The following is a 21,473-nucleotide window of genomic DNA, read 5'->3' as shown; positions in this document are numbered from 1 at the left end:
CAAGTTTATAATATTTTTTTCTATATTATTCCTATATTTATGTATAAAATGGTCTAATCTTATTATATCTCAAATTTCAGAGAAATATTATAAGAAATAAAAAAGTAATTAGCAATTTCATTTGGTCCTGTCATTGTCGAGGTTGGTCCTGTCAGTCAGCGATGGTCATGTCACGTTTTCGCAAGTTTTTGAAAAAAAAATCTATAATTTAAAAAAAATATATATATTATAGGATGACATCCTATCTTATATTTCAAATCTGAGATAATTCCTTTGAAAAATAAAAAAGTTATTAGCATTTTTATTTGGTCCTGTCATTGTCGATGGTGGTCCTGTCATTATCAGCGTTGGTCAGGTCACGTTTTCAAAAGCTTCTAAAAACAAATCTATTTTTTTTTTCTTTAATCTATATATAAAATGATGAAATCTTATTATATTTCAAATTTGAGATACATCCCTTGAGAAATGAAAAAGTTATTAGCATTTTTCATTTGGTCCTGTCATTCGGTCCTGTCATTCGGTCCAGTCATTAGTGTAACCCGTCTAGTGGTTGATTGTTTTGAGATCTTCCCCATATACAGATGAGCAGTAAATTTACTTCATTTTACAAATATACATTTTATCAATTAAATTCATTGCCATAGTACTAACGCTTATTGTTAGTATAACATATACGGGAAGACAACAGAATTGTTTATCAAAATAAATATTTTTGGCAAATGAAAATGACCCACATCATACCCGAACCTGTAATATGGCGCTGTCCATGAAGGTAACGTAAACGAAAAAATGTTTTATTGTTTGTCCACAGAAATCAATTAAAAAGAAAGATTTAAAAAAAATTAAACACCATTTTATTTCGGACATTATTGTCCATTGATTACAAATAGACAAAATAGATGACAATGACAAATGTGAAAGTATATCTCAGTAGATTTGCCGGTTTCCCCATCTTTTTGAGTTTCATTGTCAGTTTCATTGTCAGTATCATGAGTATAGCCATGATTTTGCAATATGTTAAATTTGTAAACCAACTCTTTAATAATTAAGAAATGTTCAGATGTTTATATTTAAACTAGTACAATTGTAATACGAGGCAGGTGCTAAATGGTGATCTCTCACATGTTATTGTTTTTTAAGGTTCATCCAGATCTATAGGCCCTTTGGATAAAATGTCTGTATTTACACTACAAAATTTACTCTTGAGTGCAAAGAAAATATTGCTAAGTTGACCACAGTGACCTGAATGACTTTTTTCTACAACCAAAGAGCTTCCCTTTATTGTATCATTTTATTCAATTTAATTTTTGCTCTCATGACACATTACTGACGTTAAGCAGTATGATTTCATAAAATGGGTATTTACTATAACATGGACTTGTTGAAATAGCTTGGATCTGGAATACAGGGCATATAATCTATATCTTGCTCACAAAGAACCAGAAGCCATTCAAGAACCAGTTACCATAGGCATACATGATCCATGCCATAGTTGTATAAGTATAATAACAAAAATACCGAACTCCAAGGAAAATTCAAAGCGGAAAGTCCCTTGTCAAATTGCAAAAAAAAAAAGCTCAAACACATCAAACGAATAGAAAACAACTGTCATATTCCTGACTTGGTACAGGCATTTCCTATGTAGAAATGGTGGATTATAGCTAGCTATAGCTAAACCTCTCACTTTTATGACAGTCACATAAAATTCCATATTGACAACAATGTGTGAACAAAACAAACAGAGGCTGCATTGAAGACCCATTGGTGGCCTTCGGCTGTTGTCTGCTCTATGGTCGGGTTGTTTCTCTTGGACACATTCCCCATTTCCATTCTCAATTTTATAATATGTAAAAATGTCAAAATAATCAAAACAATCCAAACCCAAACAATAATTTTAATGAAATTTTCCATGCCTTACAGATAGTTAAAGTAGATCTTTTTGCTTAAGGAAAATAAGGGAAAAAAGGTTTTATTTTTTAACCATGTTTACAAATGGAATGTGGCTGATATTCAACTTTCAATCGTGGGTAGATTACATGCCCTGCAGTCTGAACAAATAGCAGTGCCATTTTTCTTTTTCGTAATCAGATATATACACATTTGCCGGAAACTTATACATGTTTACTCCTTTACGAATGTGACTTACCGAATAAGACTATTTACCGGATTTGTAACACGACGGGAGCCACATGTGGAGCAGGATCTGGTTACCCTTCCAGAGCACCTGAGATCACCCCCAGTTTTTGGTGGGTTTCATGTTGCTTAGTCTTTAGTTTTCTATGTTGTGTCATCTGTACTATTTTTTGTCTGTTTTTTTATTTTTGGCCAGAGCGTTGTCAGTTTGTTTTCGATCTATGAGTTTGACTGTCCCTCTGGTATCTTTCGTCCCTCTTTTATGACAATGTATGATGTTCCCCAAAAACAAAAACAAGAAAGGATTATTATGCATATTCAAAAAGAGAAAATAGCAAGTTAATGATTTTGAATTCACTAGTATAATGATTTTCTACCTTTTAATTTTTTTTTTATTCACAAGTTTATTAACTACTACAATAGTTCAAAAAATATTATAAACAAGGAATTGTTTAAATCTGGAATAATTTTGAATTCTGGAAAATTGATAAGAAATGTATAATGAAAACTAACCTAAATAAAGAGGGTAAGCCATGCGTGCATGCGTGCATGGCTAAGGTTACTTTTACTTTCACTGATATTTCAGTATGAACTTACTAACCCCCCTTAGCCATGCATGCCTGGCTAACCCTCCTAAATTGGGTTAGTTTTCATCATACATTTCTTATCGATTTACATGAATACAAAATTATTCCAGATTTAAATAATTCCTTGTTTATAGGTAACTCAGTTATGTTGAGGATTAAATCTTTTCATTTCATTTTTTCAATTTGAGGCAATTTTTCACATGTCATGCACTTAGTATCTCAAGTATGCTTTGATAAATTTACTCCAACTTTATATTTGTCATGTATAAAGAACTTTAACAAAGCAATTCAAAATATTCTCTGGGAGAATATGAACAGTTGTATGCTTTAACAAGACCATATTCCAATGAAAATGAAATTAATTGTGTTAACTTAAAAAGACATTGTTTTGAGGTGTCTGCTTTAAGAGACAAATCTACAAAATGTATGTCTTGATATGAAATCTTTACACTAATTTGTTCAAAATATATTCAGATTATGTAACTTAGTTTAACAATCTGCCATTTTTTTTTACCTGTTCACCCATGATATATGACATACAATGCTCAGAAAACAAGACTTGGTTTTGGGTAACAAAAAATGGAACGGAAGTTGTATTGTGCATTACATGAAGTCTGTTCCTAAAACTGGAATACAATGAATGAAAAAATATGAAATATAAATGCTATATAATGGAATGACTTGTAAACAGGCACCTAAAAGAAATAGATATGAAATGGTACATAAACTTGTTTGAAAACGCCTTCCCTATGTGAAAAGGAAAGGTATAAGACTTGAGAGTGATAGTGATGATTTACTGGTTGTATGAAATTTGTGCATTTTGAATATTTTAATAAGTTTCATGCTGTAAAGTGCATGTAATGTAAGGATGCATAGTGTGTTTCACTGGAAAAAAATTATTAATCATTAGTTCAATATTAAAATAATATACTTTATTTATCATGTTTTTATAATCTTTTTTCAGGTTGTGAAGATGCTGGTTATAGGATTGTTATTATTTTGTATTATTTCAACAGTGCAGGGAAGACCTAAATCTGTATCTGTGACACTTGATGCTAAATGGGGTTCAACACCTTTATTGTTAGAAGCTAGGTACATTGTTTTTTTTAAACTATTTAATGGAAAGTACAAAAATATCTTTATTTATTAAAAAAATGGATTTAAAAATAAAAGTTACTTCAGTAAACAAAAGTGACACTGCATATTAGATAAATGAGATATGGGCATACATCAATGAGACAGTAACCCATCAACACAAAAACCAAATTATCTGAAGGTCAGCTTATGATCTTCCACAGAAGCAAGTGTCTATACAATATTTCAAGCTGTCAAAGCTCTAAATCACTCAAGAATAGAGAAAAGTAGTGAACAAATTTAACAAACTTGCAATGTATTACATTGTGAATCATAGAAATTGAAAATAAATGAGGGTAATTTGAGTAAACAATCTTAAAATATACAGAGAAATAACCAATGTATAAAAAACAAACAACAAAAAACACAAAACAAAAGGACATTGCTAATGAAAAAGGTTGGCAAAAATGTTTTCTAAATATAAAATATATTAAATATATCCTAAGCTTTGAAGCTTTGGAGCCTTTCAGATAACACACTTAATACAATTGTCAGAATATTAGGTAAACTGTTATAGGTGATTAATTTTCTATTACAGTGAATACCTTGCAAAAGAAAATATAGAATATTTTTGGAGATATATAAGTGATGTTTCACTACTTAAACCTGAGGAAATGGAAAGTGGTAAGAATGTACTGAAATCTGTTTCTATGAAAACATGAATTTTCATTGCTTTACAATAAAACAAGGGTAATTGAGTTGAAGCTAAAAAGTTATCCTTCGATGTTATTTTTTATAAACACAGTTTATAGTTATTTTGAAACCATTGCAGATTTTATTTCAATTCAAATTACCCCTATGTAATAAACATAAAAATCAGCGCTGATCAATTTTTATATGACCGCAAAAAATTTTCAATACGCAACAGCATAGTGTATTGCACAAAAGCAAAAACAAAGGGGGGGTAAAATTTTTTTTTTTTTTGTGGGGGAGGGGGGTCAATTCGCAACAGCAAAGTATATTGCTCAAAAGCAAAAAAATTGAATATAAATTCAAATCATATAACCAATTCTAAGTTCTTTGACCTCAGTTATTCTGTGTCAGAAACCTATTATGTGTCAAATATTTAATTACAATCCAAATTCAGACCTGTATCAAGCGCGAATATTGTGTCCATTTTTTTATTTAAAAAGAGTAATGCCCCTTGGAAATTTTAATTATATCTTATAATTGCATTGCATTTGCTCTCAATCCCTCATTTCTCTTTAAGACATTTATAAAAAAGTTTTTAGTTATTGCCCTTGGGCAGATAAAATATGTGCAACGTGGGGGGCATTGGAACTCTGCTCATTTGTTGATCAATGACTTTTTTTTATCAATTCTAAATTGAAAGTTAAACATATAGATAAATTGATTTATAATTATTTTACAGTGAAAGATCTACCCTACTATTCCATGATACTTACGTATGCAGAGAAGTCACTATCTAAATTACAGATGAGCTTACTGAAGTTGTCAATGTCTCTAAGAATTTATTCTCCTGCTATTGAAAATTTTAATCAGGTATGAACTATTTGCTAATGATGTGTGTCAGGATTTGATTGAAAAATCTGTTCTGTTAAGAAAATTTGAAGATTTCTAATGTTCTGAAAGTTTGCCTGTATAAACTTTTTTTAAATTTTATCTTCTAATAAAGATGTAATAGATAGTAATGAACCATAGATGTTCAAGGTGCCTGATGGTGAAATAACCCATTTATGAATGCACTTGAAGGTGTGTATTTTCATGTTTAAATATAACACATAGAAGCTGTCAGAGATATGTTGCAATTATTTTTACTAGTCAGAAATATCTATTTTAGATGGCGTTGCATGAACCACCACCTGAAAAGAAAAACTGTGATGTTTTTGTTAGCTTGAATGGACTTCAGGTCTGTAGTCCCAAAAAAATTGAAAAAAGCCTTGAAGAAGCCAAGAAAAGGTGATTTTTCTTTTAAATTGGTAACAAGTTTCCTCATTGTTTCTTGATTGTCGACAGCTGGGTGGCTTCAGATATTGAAGACAACTTCCTTACTTTGCATGCATTTTTCAATAACTATTACTAAGATAAAAAATGTATATGAACAATAGGAGATGTGGGGTAGATATAAACAAAACATCAACCCAACAATACCATGTAATAAAAGTAGACCTCTAGATAAAGCCATGAAGTGTTTTACTATTGTCATGAGCTTTGAGTCTTGAAAAGTTGGGAAGAACAACCAAATATCTGAAACTTAATACCAAATCATCAAAAGACAAATTACTGAAATTTAGAAATTTTTGTGTACTTTTGTTATTTCGATTGTTGAACGATTGACAAAAATTGTAAAGTGATTATTGTGATTTCAGGAAATGATGCTATCAAAATGTTTAATGTGAGCTTATATTTTTGCAAATTTTTCTCGGTACAATTTTCGCAATAATAAAATCATCTGCATTTACAGTAACTAAACGAATAGGGACAACCACGGAGATTTGGAAAAAGCATTTAAAACATATGGCATAGCAACTAATTATTGAAGTATCTAACACTCCTTCATTTTTTTCAGTGGAAGACCAAAAGATTCAATTCATTAAAATCAAACCAGAAAAAGCACTTGATTCATGTTATTAGCAACAGAATAATAACAATGCAAGCTCATATTACCAAATCTTTTTACTATAAAATCATTTATGTCTATTTAATAAAGTCTATTCATATGATCCTTTCTTGTTTTACATTCAATGATTTATAGTATTGCTGTTTTGTATTGAAAAGTAAGTGTAATTGATTTAAAGGCAATTATTTAACTTTTACACTTTATAATCTTCAGGAAAAAGTCTGCTATATACAAGTTTGACCATGTTTACCCAGGATCAGATGAATCTGATGTACCGGTAGTGGCTGTTTTGTATGGAGAACTTGGAAAGCCAAATTTCAGGGACTTCCATGTTGAACTTAGAAATTTGGCCATGAGTCATGAAGTTACTTATTTACTGCGGCACTTTGTTAAGGTAGAAAATGGCTAAAGGCATACACCTTATATTTATTGACAAGTCATTAATACTTATTTTATTAAAAAGATGAATAAAAGGAAGATGTGGGGTATACACCAATGAGACAGCAACCCAAAACACTATGTCCAGGATGCATATTTATTTTTTTCATTGTATATTGTGTTGTATTATTTTGAATAAATAATGTTCTCTTCTTTTGTTTTTAACTTTCCCCCAGATGAATTGTAACCCTCTGGTGTTTCCAGGGAATTTATGAAAGATTGAAAGTGGGAAAAAGATTTTTTTCAAGGAAAATTAAAAAAAAAAGAATTAAATTAAAATCCCAATATCTTATATAAGAAAAAATATTTGATCTTTCATACTATTTAAATTCAAATGTGAAACAACTTATTTTTTGTGGTGTTTTACTGGTCGCAAAATGATATTTAACAAAAAAATAAACTATATAGTAAGATAAATTTTTTATGAAATTGATTTCCTTCTTTACAGAATCCGTCTGAACAGAAGACCAGATTATCAGGTTATGGGGTAGAACTGGCAATTAAAAGTCAAGAATATAAAGCCAAAGATGATACAAAGATTGAAGGTATATTTTTTAACAGAGCAATGCTTATAAACAGATATTTAAAATTAAGAATGGAAATGGGGAATGCGTCAAAGAGACAACAACACCACCAAAGAGCAGAAAACAGCCCAAGGCCACCAATAGGTCAAACACTGAGAAAATCCTGCACCAGGAGGCGGGCTTCAGCTGGCCCCTAAACAATAATGTATACTAGTTCAGTGAAAATGAACATCACACTAATTTGTATGTTATTTAAGAAACTTGTTTTAATAGATATTCAAACATATTTGTTTTTATTATGTTAGCCCTTAGATAAAAGTTCATGCAAATTAAGGAATTTATGATTGTAAGACAGCATCGATTCTTTACTAGAACAAGTTGTATGATATATAGGTACATATGATATATGAAATATGTATTTTTTTTCCATTTTGCATTGTTTTTGATTTTTAAGAAAAAATCTGAATCTTTAATAACAGATTGTAAATATATGCTTATGGTTTAACTATTTCAAACTAGGTGATGGGACGAAAGAAGAAGATGAAGTGATAGAAGGAGAAGATGAAATTCAAGGATTTATTTTCTCAAAACTTAAGTAAGCTGATATCAAAAATAAAAGTAGCAAGATAACATTTCATTAAGTAATCAGTTGAAACATAGAAAATCTCTAGATTATGTAGATCTTCTCTTCTTAAGACACTTCTCACAGAATAATGTATAATTATATAGGGATTGTACTCGTGAAGCAAGTTATTTTTCTAAGTGATTAGCCATCTAGGTGTCTAGAATAATGTTAACATGGTTAATAAATTGCGCAGAGACTAAGATCTCCCATCAACACCAAATCCCATTGATGACAAAAAAAATATAAGATATAACTAAATCCACTTTTGATTTTGCTGTCTTGGTACAGGCACATGATCAGGCGACAGGGTCAAACTGGGTTTTTGAGATCTCACCTGGCTGTTTTTTTTGTATCTGACACTGAAATAACAGAAGGTACTTAAAAGAGCATAAATAATATTTAGTGTAAAATAACTTCTTATAACAGAGTACTACCATACCAATAATGAAATTACTGTATCATACAATGCTGACTTATTGACAGATTTGAGCATGTATTATATTTATACATTTTTAGAGATTTGTATCCAGAAAAACAGGATGATTTGAAACAATTTAGAAAGCATCTTAGAGAATCTTCTACAGAACTGACAGCATTGAAAGTATGGCAGTTACAAGGTATGAATAAAAGTGTCATATTACCTACATTATAATTTAAAAGTCAGAAATGTAATTTTGTAGCTCCTCAAAAGAAAATTCTCTTCAAATATTATGTTTTTTGGAGGGGGGGTCAATTTTTTTCCTCAAGATTTAAGAAAAAAATTGGGGGTCACTATTTATTTTGCTAATTCTTTATATATAGTCTGAAAACAGAGTTACTAAGTATTGCGCAACAGCACAGTGTATTGCACAACAGCAAGAAATCTTCAATTGAATATAAATTCAAATCATACAACCAATTTCAAGTTCTTTGAGTACATTTATTCTGTGTCAGAAACCTATAATGTGTCAAATATTTAATATCAATCCAAATTCAGACCAGTATCAAGCTTGAATATTGTGTCCATTTTTGCCCCAACTGTTCAGGGTTGGACCTCTGCGGTCGTATCCAGCTGCGCTCGGCAAAGCAGTTTATTATTTATTGTATTTCCCTGTACCTATTTCACCCTGCTCAGTTTCTCCATAATTCTTGTATCATGGCTTTGACACAAAAACAAAAACAAGCGTAAAAATGTCTAAGGGAGACTAGAAATTTTACGATGTCAATCTGCCGTAAACCCAATTATCTATATTTATACATACTTTGGATAAAGATCATTTTAATGCCCCGGCCGTAGCAGTGGGGGCATTAAGTTTTACCCTTGTCCGTCTGTACGTACGTACGTATGTCCCAAAATTGGTTTCCATTCTCTAACTTGTCTGTTTAAATAGTTTGAACTTGCAGTATTAAATGACACTGTTATAAATATAAATGATTCTGTGTGTGTTTATGTAATTTGTAACAAAGGTTAACAATTATGTATTCATTTTTTTTGACAGATTTGAGTTTGCAAGCTGCACAAACTGTATTGTTATCTGAAGGTCCAGAAGCTCTTAAAAAATTACAGGATATCAGTCAAAACTTTCCATCTGTTGCCAGGTATATGTTGATTTGGTATTTTTTAAATTAATTGTAATTACAATTTGTGTGGTATAAACCGGACCATGTGTCTTGAAAGTTGATGCTTTATTCAAAACTTTGTTATGTTACAATGATATCACAAGTAATGTTAGTTGTGTATTGAAATTTTCAGTCATTGATTTGATATCAAATTTTGTAGTAATAATGGTGGAATGTAATACTGTAATTTCAGAAATTTTTGCAATGTTTTTATTAATGCGAATAATGCGACTGGGTGAATATCACAATAATAAATAAGAACTCGCATTCTGATATCTGATTTTCCTGAAATCGAAATAATCTCGCATTTTTGTCCATTTTTAAAAAATCGCAATTATAAATGCACACAATAATTTCTGAATTACAGTAATAAGTAACAGATGAATTTTTAGATTCTATGTTTCAAATATATTTATAGAAGGTTTATTTTTTTATGCAGTGCTATCATTCTTCATGTAAAATGTATTATTAGTAATGTTTTCAAAAAACAGTTAAAGTACAGACAGATGCATTCATTTCTTAAGTAAAAATATAATGTATATTGATTGAGACTGAAATTTGCACAGTTTTGTATATACATAAGATAAATAGCAATAGCTCATCCTTGAAAAGATGCTTATATTTGTCTAATTTTTAAAAAATTGTGTAAATAATGCTATCTTTGAACTTAATACTAGCATGGATTGTTTTTCAGGACTTTGGTTAAAGTACCAGTGAAGAATGAAATGAAAAAAGAAATTGAGAAAAATCAGCAGGTATAAGTTATTACAAATTCCAATAGAATATGTTGTTCTCATGATGATTTCAGATAAATTATCATTCAAACAATTGAAATCATTGTTAAATGTACAGTATCAGTTGTCATGTTTTTTTTTTATATCCTACTTGAAAAAATCTTGAATAATTGCTTGAATTCAGGGACAGTTCAAGTGCACGTTAAGTTTGATTTTTGCAGATCTAATGTTTTTATTTGGAAAGCTATGCCCTTTTGTACTAGCAGAAATTCTGCTACTTCAGATAATACTTTATCATCAGCTATTGTTAGTGGAATCAGAATACCAGTGATCAATTTCACAAAAAATCTTACATAAAAAATACTTGTAAGCAGTCTGCGACATTAAGCGGTAGCCTGAAACTCTGCCTAGTAAAAATCTCATCGGACTTCTGCAGAAGCACTGGTGTTTGCCCGATCGGTCTAGTGAACATCTGAAATCGTTTGCGAAATTGTAGCCGGTATTTTGTTGAATGTATGAGAACAAGTTACAAATTTGTCGCCGACCTTGTTTTCATCCGTTTACTGGTATACCTATTTTTATTATATATGGGTTTTGTTACTTCTAATCAAAGGCAACCAGTTGTCAACGCGATATACCTAATTACCAACGAAATCAAGAACAAGGCTCGACCATGTGCTTGCAATAAATACAATTTATAAATTACACTCAATGTAAACCCTAATTTCCAACGAAATCGAGAACGAGGCTCGACCATGTGCTTGCAATGAACACAATCTATATATACCACTCAATGTAAACAAACAATCAAGGATTCAATCTCATTCGATGCTGAAATAGAAACAGGGGGCTATCCAAGGTAAAACATTGAAAAGTTGAAAAGGCCTACACTAATACCGGGAGAACTTTTGAGTTGAAAAAAGCTCTAGTCATTTTTAAATAACATAAATGACAGTTACAATGAAGGAGGGTGTGGATGGGGGGTTTACAGAATAGAGGATAATGGGCAAAAAACATAAAGAATATTTTTTAGAAAGAAATGAACCAATAAAATAAAGAATAGAGAAAAATGAGGTGTTTTAAAATATAAAGAATAGAGAAAAATGGCATAAAAAATTAAAGAATACAGAAATGAAGGACCCACATCCAGACCCTAATGAAGTGCCAGAGAATTAACTTTTAATATAATTTAAGACTAAAAAAAATATGAAAGAATATGAGGAATAAACAGGTTGGGGCCTACCACCAATTAGGGAATTTCTCCCCAAAAAAGTAACAATCCCTCAGTTGAGTAATAGTTTACTAGTGCTAAAAATGTGGATTTTTTAGTCGAGTCTTTTTACTTGAAATGGTACAAGTTTTTCATGTTTATAGAAAAAGGATTTTTTTTGCAAAAGAACTATATTAATTTTTTATTGGTGGAAAGGAGAATTTATCATCTGACCTGGAGAAAAAAACTACATTTTTTGATAAGTTATATTCACTTCCAGATACAAAATGTAACCTCAGAATGCAGGATTTTATGTCTAATTTTCTGAAATTTTCTTGGGGGGGGGGGGGGGACCCTCCTCGCATGTTCAGATCACTTAGTGATCCTCAACAGTCAGTGACACAAATTAGTTTAGGTCTAATACACATTGCTTTGGCTATTTTTTTTTTATTCCACTAGCCCTATGGGCAAGTGCTTCAAAAAGTTTTTAGCACAGACTGTATAAGTTATGAACATTCTGGTGTAACTTGTGATTAATTTTAGTTGTTAGTCTTTTTGTGAAAAGAGCTACAGATGACTTAACTCAGTTAAGAAGAAAGATAGAAAATTTATATTACACATTGATTTGTTAAAAACAAAAATCTACAGAATTTTTTTAGTATGATAAAATGAACTTATTTTAAAGACATATTATCTTTTCCCAGTTTTCCATGTTGTTTGGTAGCTTACTATAAATCAGATTTGCATTCAATGTGAATCAGTTGTTTATTACCTCTAATTAAATATAGCCTCAGTAGAAATATTATGTATTAGAAATTTATTTTTTTTGTTATGTTTTCAGTATTTTGAGAATTACCATGGTATATCTCCAGGAGACGCTGCCCTTTATGTTAATGGTCTACCAATAGATATAGATGTATATGATATGTTTACATTCTTAGATGTAATGAGATCAGAGGCCAAACTGATGCAAGGATTATTTTCTTTAGGTTTCAAGGTATTGAATTTCTCTAATGATTTATTACCTAAAAAACTGTTAGAAACAGATGTATTGTTTTTGTAGTAACTATTTACATACAATATATTACTAAGATGACTCTACTGATGATAGACAGACTATTAATTTGTTTAAATTTGTCATTCCGTAGTAGAAAAATTATAAATTTCATGTGATGTATTTATGAATCAGTTATGATTTTTACACAGTAGTTCAGAAATTTATCTGCTTTACTTGAAATCTAAATATGCGTACTTGTGTGATATCATTTGCATTGGAAAGTTAAGGTGTACATTTTATGCATGAAAATTGTATAAATAATCTGTTGTTGTATGAATTTAGGTATTTTTTGCTCTCTTCTCAGGGTAATGATTTATCCCAGTTGATGAAGTTAGATTTGTCAGGAGAAACAGAAAATTTTGCACTGGATATTAGACATACTGCCATTCAAGTAAGTCAAAAAGTGTCCTTTAATATACTAGGTAATGTTTTTTTAACAGAATTTGATTTATGTTTGAAGTGTTCCTTTTTGTTCTGTGGTTATGAATTCTTATGTTCATTTTTATATTAATTGTTGTAGTTTCATAATTAATCTTGAAAAATAACATTCAAACTGAAAAAAACCATTGATTTGTGACTCCTTGGAAGCTTGTGAATAAGTACATATTTGAACTGTAACTTAGAATTTGAATTGCTTCCCCTTTTCCAAAATGGTCTGATTTCAAAACATGAGTTTAGATTTGACCTGTGTTTGGCAAGTCCATAACATAGCGTAGTGAGGTGAACATTCTTTAGATCCTATCTTTGCCCATTGAATCAATTTATTCATAATGTACGTTTATACTCAGATATTCAATTTACAATATGATGTGTATGTGTATTACCATACATGTCAAGAAAAATCATTTTACTAAAATTTACAGTAGTAGCAGAAAGAAGTGCAGTTTGTAAGAATCTATCTGTATAAAATGGAATGTTTGAATTAATGATGAAATCACAATGCTAAACTCCCTTAGTGCTCACAAGCACTTTGATTTTTCATTGCATTGTCTGAGAACTTTATGATTTATTTCAAGTAAATGATATATCATTTATATTTTTTTTTCAGTACATAAATGATTTAGAAAAAGACAAGAAGTATAGTAACTGGCCAAGCAGTATACAAGATTTACTGAGACCTACTTTTCCAGGGATGTTACGACATGTTGCTAGAAATATATTTCATTTGGTAAGTAAAAGGCAGATACAATTTAGTTTACTGTTTCTCAGATATAAGAAACTTAGTTATTTTTTATGCCCTTAGCGGAGGGGGCATTAAGTTTTACCCTTGTCCGTCTGTACGTACTTACGTACATATGTACATCATCTGTGTCCCATGGACACATTCCCCATTTATTCATATATGTATTAGCAGGGACTTCACCATAGAAGGAAGCTTAGTCTTCATTTGTAGATTACAGTTCAGTTCAGTCTTTATTTTATTCCTATTGTATTTAGAGATTGAAACTATAACATCAAATATAGTTCTTATTTATAGTTTTATGAAAGTAGATTACATTTTCTGCTTTATAGGTTTTCATTGTTGATCCATTGGATAAAGAGAGTAGAGAGCTCGTTAAAATGGCTGAAGCATTCATTGTTCACAGTGCACCAATCAGAGTAGCCGTTGTATTTGTAACAAATGATGATATGAAGATAACTGGATATGATGATGCAGGTGTAGCCCTGTCTAGGGCATATGATATACTTAGTCAAGAAGAGAATCCTGGGAAGGCTTTGTCATTTGTCACTGATGTAAGTTAAGTCACAATTGTATGAATTTATGTAGTATGTGAAGATATCAGCATTAAGTTTCATTATAAATACCTGTATCAATGGAAGACAGTTTAAAGGCATTTTACAGCCGTCCAGTAACAATTGTACAGTTGGTTAACATGCAAAATATTTTATATGGTGGTTTAACTTATTTGAAGAGTTCAGCTTTAATGTTCAGTGAGATCAGTCTTCTATTAAATGTTGCCAATAAAAAGATGTTTTGAAGCTATGAACTTTTATCATGCCATGCTCATATTGAAATTACTCTTGAAAAAATTTAGATTGAAGAATTTATTCCATCACAGAATCAGATATAGAATTTGTTCTTTTATTGCACTTTTAAATCATTGATATTTTTGTAATAATGTATTTTTTTTTTTTTAAATGCAGGTGTATGAAAAAGTGAAGTCAGGACCCATTGCACCAGAACAAGTTGTTGAAATGTTTCAAAAGAAGTATAAAGATCATGACTTTGAAATGATATTTGGTTCTGATGATGAATATGATACAAGCAGAAAGGTCAGTTATTATAGATGTATTTATTGGAAAAGATAGAATTATGAGTTTATAACACTACTACCAGGGACCTTTTACCAATCTATTCATGTTAGTAAATTCTACAAAGACTGTTAGCCAATACACTTTAGACCATCAAGTCTGGTTTTTGGTCCTCAAAAATGTTTGATAGATGGATAAAATTCCAGAAATTTCCAGATCCTTGATATATCAATAAATATTACTGTTGAACTGAACGTGTCAAAAGAAACTGCATGCATGAAAGTCAATCTTGCAATTGATTGTATTTTTGAAATGAAAATTTTAATTTCTTTTATAGGCAGCTTTAGATTATGTAAAAAGAGCAGGATTAAAAGATTTCCCCCAGGTATTGTTGAATGGTGTTCCACTGAAAGATAAATATTTAACAGAGAATACATTTGAAGAGGGAGTTGTATCAGAGATTATGGCACAGACACCAGATATACAGAAAGCTGTTTATAATGTAAGATATCGTTTCAATATTATAAAACATGGCTATGTCAGTGTCCTGTGGAACTGCAAATTTTGTGTAGTTTATAAAGTTTTTTCAGTAGATTGCTAAGAATGTTCACAGTGCATTCTTAGATTTATTGCAGAGTAAAAAGGTTTATTTATATAAACATTAGGTTAGTTATATTGCATTATATTTTTTGATTGTGCTAGTTTTTAACTTCTCAGAAAGTTGTAGTTTCCTAAAATGAAGGGAAAAAATGAAAAAAAATTGAGTAGATAAAAACCCATTGATAAAAAGTATCATAAAGCTTAAACATCTGTTTGTTCCAAATGTTATTTTTTATAGTATAAAATCAGTTGTTTAATGGTCTTTTTGACATGGAGAATCAAGGAAAGAACAAGATGTTTTATAATCAGTAATTTAGTTGTTATTGACTATATTCTACAGGGGAACCTACACGATGGCAACAATATTCATGAATGGTTGATGGAGAAAAGTAATGTGTTGCCCAGATTAAACTCTCGAGTTCTGTCTCCACCAGTAAAAACACTAGACCTTACGGTTAATATTGGTAAGACGCTTATATTGGAGTATTTTTTAAAGAGACATTTACAAAACAAACTCTTTGCTCAATAATGTTTGAGACATCAAGAACTAATGAATTAAAATTAACAGGGCTATGTTTTGTCCAGAAGAAGAAATACAATCAGTGTGCTTAATAGATAGATAAGATTGATTGATTGATTGATTGTTGGTGTTACATGCTACTTTCAGGACATTTGGGCATTACCTTGGAAGATAGAGGTGAAGGAAACCAAAGTTCCCAGAGAGAACAGCAACCTTTGACAGGAAAACAGGCAATTCAAGTTGATTAAGATCAATGTCTACGGCTCCCTCTATAATTATACTTTTGCTTAGTTTATATGTATTAGTTTGTGTTTACCTCAGTTTAAGGGGAACCATTAGTGGTAGGTCAGTGATATTTGGTATACAGATGTATTAGCATTAGCACATTTCATTTCCATGATGATTATTTGGTCCAGCCCCCTTAGTCATGGTCTATTGATTTTGAATGATATGCATAGTTTACATGTTTAAATATTGCCTTTTTAATTTTAACATTTGCATTACCGGTATACTATCAAAATAACAAAATGCAAGACATATCTCTGTGTCAAATGTTTATTATACTTCTGCTTGCTGTGATATATATTTTATAATCAATGATAGTAAATAACAAAACTTGAAGTTTGTGGTTTACTTTTTAATATTGGAAGAGTCAAGCTATCAAAATTATGCCTGAATAAGTGATAAATAGTTTTGAGAAAAAGTTTTTTGTACATCAAATATTTCAGATGGTGGATCGTTTGATGATCTAGATACATTTGGACTACTGAATTCAGATGACATGACAGCCGTTATGGCAGAAAATATGAAATACATGCAGAGAAGAGGTAAAACATTATTTCTATGTACCCAGTAAAGCTTTGGATGTATATGGTCTTGATAGTACAATTTCTTTTACATGGCTGGATTGAATACTTTGAAATATACACAGTTGAAGTACAATGCATGATAATGTTCACAAGGAATATAATTTTGATAGTAAATCTTGAGATGGGTATGTTGTTGAGGTCTCTGAATTATCCTGCAATCATTGTTTTAAAATTTAAAAATCCTGGTAATCTGCTTTTAATGATATTAAACATTTATTATACCTTAATTCTAGGAGTGGAGGTATATTGCATTCACAATGTCCGTCCCTCTTTTCGTCCAATATATTTGTCACATTTTTCTCAGGTACTACCGAACATAATAACTTCATATTTAGATGGCAGCTTGACAATGAATAGTTGTAACATGTGAGCAATTTTCAGATCTGTTAGACTTTTACTTCCTGTTTGCATTTCAATATATTGAATGAACATTATATTTCCGTTACACATTTCTCAAGTACTACTGAACAGATTGATTTCATGTTTGCTCAGTAGCTTGACAGTGATAACTTTTCAGAGCCCTTTTCAGATCTGTTGGGCACCTACTTCCTGTTTTCCAATACTTTTAATGACAATTGGTGGTATGCTAAGCATGCCAATGTGTGCAACTTCTTGTTCTGTATGTCATGTATGTAGTCATGTAAACAAAATCCATACTAGGAATTGTAAAATCATGTGAACTTTTCTCAAAGGGAAGTAATTAAGAACTCTCAGTTAAGATTAATATTAAAAGTAATTTCTTATTTCAGATAACATTGTATTAAGAGCAGTGACTATGTGGGTGGTTTGTGATGTAGAAACAACAGAAGGGAGACAACTCCTTTATAATGCTATTAAGCAATTGGTAGGTTGCTCATCATTGCACATATTTCTAGTAGTCTGTCCTCTACTTTTTTAAACACATAAGTGATTTTGCCACTCTTATTGCCAGCTTTTGTTTAATATAAACATCCTGGTACAAAAATTTGCATAAAAATTTCCCTTGCAAGTTTCTGTTAGAAATGATCTATGTAACATTATCTCAGATATCAGGGCATTATTAAATAAAAACATATTATATCTTGTTAAAATTTATGGTCTCTTTTTATTTTTGCATGCAAAGTACCCAATACACACAAAAAACAATATACTTTGAATCTCGGCTTTGATATACAAGACTTAGATCGGATTTTGATTAAATTGGTTTATTTCAGAATTAAGGGCATTCTGTGAAGAAATTTACTTATTTATCTTTGTATAAAATTGGAGTCTTAATTTTGTATAAGCAAATATGATTATCTGCAGTTGTTCAAAATCAACAAGTTTAGAAGAGTAACACTTTGATTTACTTGATAAATGTTTATGAGTTAATACTTGCTTGTGGAAATAATACAAATGTATGTAAATTATTGTTGACATTTTATTGTTTATAGAAACATTCCCATGATTTGAGGGTTGGTGTGGTATTTAATACTGAAGTAGAGGAAGGCAAAGATTATATGATCAGTAAGGCTATTTACTTAGCTCTCAAAACATTAGACACTTCAGAAGCCAAGAATTTCATCACCAAGCTGGTAAAGGAAGAAAATGTCAAAGATTTGGTTGAAGCTAAGAAAACACTAAGAGATTTTGAAGTCAGTGTAAGTATGACAATCCGTTATATAGAAATGTATTTAAGAAATAATTTATGGGAGCATTTTGGAGATTTTACCACATCTAAGTGGTATTTATGAAAAAGGCTTACCCCTAACAAATTTTTTATATTTATAACTTTTTTTTTATTTAAATAAGACTTTATGATATCTTATGATCTTTGTGTTACCTTGTTTGTAATTAAAAATATAATCAAGTTATATTGTTGACTTGGGGAAACAAACTGAACTTCTTTGATATTATGTGCAAAGCAAATCTGAATATGGAGAAATTTATAATAAAAAAAACATATGATGTATTTATGCACTGCATGCATTTATATGTTAAATATGAGTAGCTTTTTTTATACCAGGGAATGGATATTGATAATTTCTTGTCTCAGCTTGACAAATTAACAACTAATTTTCTGAGAGTCCATAGATTGTTTGTAAGATCTGTCCTAGGATGGAGAACCGAGGCAAGAGGACTGGTGACAAATGGCAAGGTAATTACAGTATAAGGTACAATTAATGTGGCATACATTTTTCCAATATAAAAAATGCTTTTGATAAATTTTCATTTGCTATATAAATTAATGGGTATTACTTTTTAGCTCACCTGACCTGAAAGGTCAAGTGAGCTTTTCTCATCACTTTGCGTCCGTCGTCCGTCGTCCGTAAACTTTTACAAAAATCTTCTCCTCTGAAACTACTGGGCCAAATTTGACCAAACTTGGCCACAATCATCATTGGGGTATCTAGTTTAAAAAATGTGTCCGGTGACCCGGCCAACCAACCAAGATGGCCGCCATGGCTAAAAATAGAACATAGGGGTAAAATGTAGAATTTGGCTTATATCTCTGAAACCAAAGCATTTAGAGCAAATCTGACATGGGGTAAAATTGTTTATTAGGTCAAGATCTATCTGCCCTGAAATTTTCAGATGAATCTGACAACCCGTTGTTGGGTTGCTGCCCCTGAATTGGTAATTTTAAGGAAATTTTGCCTTTTTGGTTATTATCTTGAATATTATTATAGATAGAGATAAACTGTAAACAGCAATAATGTTCAGCAAAGTAAGATCTACAAATAAGTCAACTTGACCAAAATGGTCAGTTGACCTCTTAAGGAGTTATTGCCCTTTATAGTCAGTTTTTAACCATTTTTCGTAAATTTTTGTAATCCTTTACAAAAATCTTCTCCTCTGAAACTACTAAGACAAATTTAACCAAACTTGTCCCCAATCGTCATTAGGGTATCTAGTTTAAAAAATGTGTCCGATGACCCCGCCCGCGAACCAAGATGGCCGACATGGCTAAAAAATAATACATAGGGTAAAATGCAGTTTTTGGCTCATATCTCTGAAACCAAAGCATTTAGAGCAAATCTGATGAGGATAAAATTGTTCATTAGGTCAAGATCTATTTGCCCTGAAATTTTCAGACCAATTAGGCAACACGTTGTTGGGTTGCTGCCCCTGAATTGGTAATTTTAAGAAAATTTTGCCGTTTTTGGTTATTATCTTGAATATTATTATAGATAGAGATAAACTGTAAACAGCAATAATGTACAGCAAAGTTAGATCTACAAATAAGTCAACATGACCAAAATTGTCAATTGACCCCTTAAGGAGTTATTGCCCTTTATAGTCAATTTTTTACCTTTTTCATAAATTTTGTAAATTTTTGTAAATTTTTACAATATATTTTCCACTGTAACTACCGGGCCAAGTTCATTATAGATAGAGATAATAGTAAGGAGAAAGAATGTTCAGTAAAGTAAGATCTACAAACACATCACCATCACCAAAACACAATTTTGTCATGAATCCATCTGTGTCCTTTGTTTAATATGCACTTAGACCAAGGTGAGCGACACAGGCTCTTTAGAGCCTCTAGTTTTATGCCCCTGCGGTCACCTGAGGGGACATTAAGTGTTGCCCTTGTCTCTCTGTACGTTCCAAAATTCGGTTTCCGTTCTCTTACTTTAGTTTGCCTCATCCAAATGTGATGAAATTTATACACAATGCTTATTACCACAAAACACAGATCAAGATTGAATTTGGGTGGCATCACTTTTACCGTTCTAGAGTTATGTCCTTTTATAACGTTATATGCAAGCTGGGCATCATCTGTGTCCCATGGACACATACTCCATTTATTTAATTTTCAAATACAATTATTTAATAATAATAGTTTCTGTATTTTCTTATGAAAGTTATTGAGGACAAATTTCAGGTGATTATGGTCCTCATTCTTGATTAAAGTAAAGTTTAACACTTCATTTACCAAATTTCATATATATATGTAATTCTGGCAATAATGTTTGGTCTTTTTTCATGAAAGATATGCATCTCACAGCAACCTTATGGGCTTGAAAGTAAGTAAAAATGGCAAAATGCTTGCTTTTCGGGGGAACGGGGGTAACACTGATTTATGGAAAAAGTAGACAATTTAGGTATAGGATAAAATATGACTTCATCCTTTGAATGTGAACTTTTAAAGGCAAAATGTACAGAGATTTCTTGACCCTTTTCTATTCAATAATGTTACTGTATAAGATTACATCAATGATAGTTGCGGTCATTGCACTTCTTTCAATATAATTGCTTTGATTTCCATGATAGGTAATAGGAGCATTTGATGATGTTGAAGAATTTACAGAAGAAGATATTGCATTGCAAGAGAAATTTGTTTTTGAGAAAGGAGCAAAGAAAATAAAAGAAAGAGTAATGAAGATGGGTATTTTAGATGAAAGGTATAAATACATTATCCTTTTATATCCCCTCTCAAAAGGAGAGTGTATACTTATTAATTTTTGTCAGATTTACCTTAGGAACTACAAATCAGATCTTCATGAAATTTGGTATCAAGCTTCATGTTAGCATGTTATACCATGTGATGCATTTTCATGTTCATCGCTCGTCATGTCACCTTGACCTATTACTTATATGGTCAAGAATTAACTTTTCGTTGCATTTTTAATAGGAACTTTGAATT

At 30.9% G+C, this 21,473-nt stretch overlaps 1 protein-coding gene across 1 annotated transcript in view; it reads left to right on the top strand.

Annotated features, from left to right (window-relative positions):
* Positions 1-753: 753 nt before the first annotated feature.
* Positions 754-21,473, top strand: part of LOC127738391 (UDP-glucose:glycoprotein glucosyltransferase 1-like) — a 53,282-nt gene continuing 32,562 nt past the window's right edge. The window contains exons 1-23 of the mRNA XM_052249624.1: positions 754-772; positions 3,685-3,812; positions 4,393-4,478; positions 5,227-5,357; positions 5,656-5,774; positions 6,649-6,829; positions 7,322-7,418; positions 7,917-7,992; positions 8,539-8,639; positions 9,501-9,600; positions 10,316-10,376; positions 12,407-12,562; positions 12,927-13,013; positions 13,671-13,790; positions 14,135-14,356; positions 14,768-14,896; positions 15,213-15,377; positions 15,816-15,939; positions 16,724-16,822; positions 17,614-17,708; positions 18,277-18,483; positions 18,849-18,980; positions 21,101-21,231. Coding sequence (XP_052105584.1) covers positions 755-772; positions 3,685-3,812; positions 4,393-4,478; positions 5,227-5,357; positions 5,656-5,774; positions 6,649-6,829; positions 7,322-7,418; positions 7,917-7,992; positions 8,539-8,639; positions 9,501-9,600; positions 10,316-10,376; positions 12,407-12,562; positions 12,927-13,013; positions 13,671-13,790; positions 14,135-14,356; positions 14,768-14,896; positions 15,213-15,377; positions 15,816-15,939; positions 16,724-16,822; positions 17,614-17,708; positions 18,277-18,483; positions 18,849-18,980; positions 21,101-21,231 — 2,765 coding nt within the window. The 5' untranslated portion in view covers position 754. The remainder of the gene's footprint in view (positions 773-3,684; positions 3,813-4,392; positions 4,479-5,226; positions 5,358-5,655; positions 5,775-6,648; positions 6,830-7,321; positions 7,419-7,916; positions 7,993-8,538; positions 8,640-9,500; positions 9,601-10,315; positions 10,377-12,406; positions 12,563-12,926; positions 13,014-13,670; positions 13,791-14,134; positions 14,357-14,767; positions 14,897-15,212; positions 15,378-15,815; positions 15,940-16,723; positions 16,823-17,613; positions 17,709-18,276; positions 18,484-18,848; positions 18,981-21,100; positions 21,232-21,473) is intronic.

This window comes from Mytilus californianus, unplaced genomic scaffold, assembly GCF_021869535.1.
Source record: "Mytilus californianus isolate M0D057914Y unplaced genomic scaffold, xbMytCali1.0.p SCAF_4, whole genome shotgun sequence".
Lineage (NCBI taxonomy): Eukaryota > Metazoa > Mollusca > Bivalvia > Mytilida > Mytilidae > Mytilus > Mytilus californianus.
Note: the sequence above shows the minus strand (reverse complement) of the source record. Positions and strands in the feature narration are given on the sequence as shown.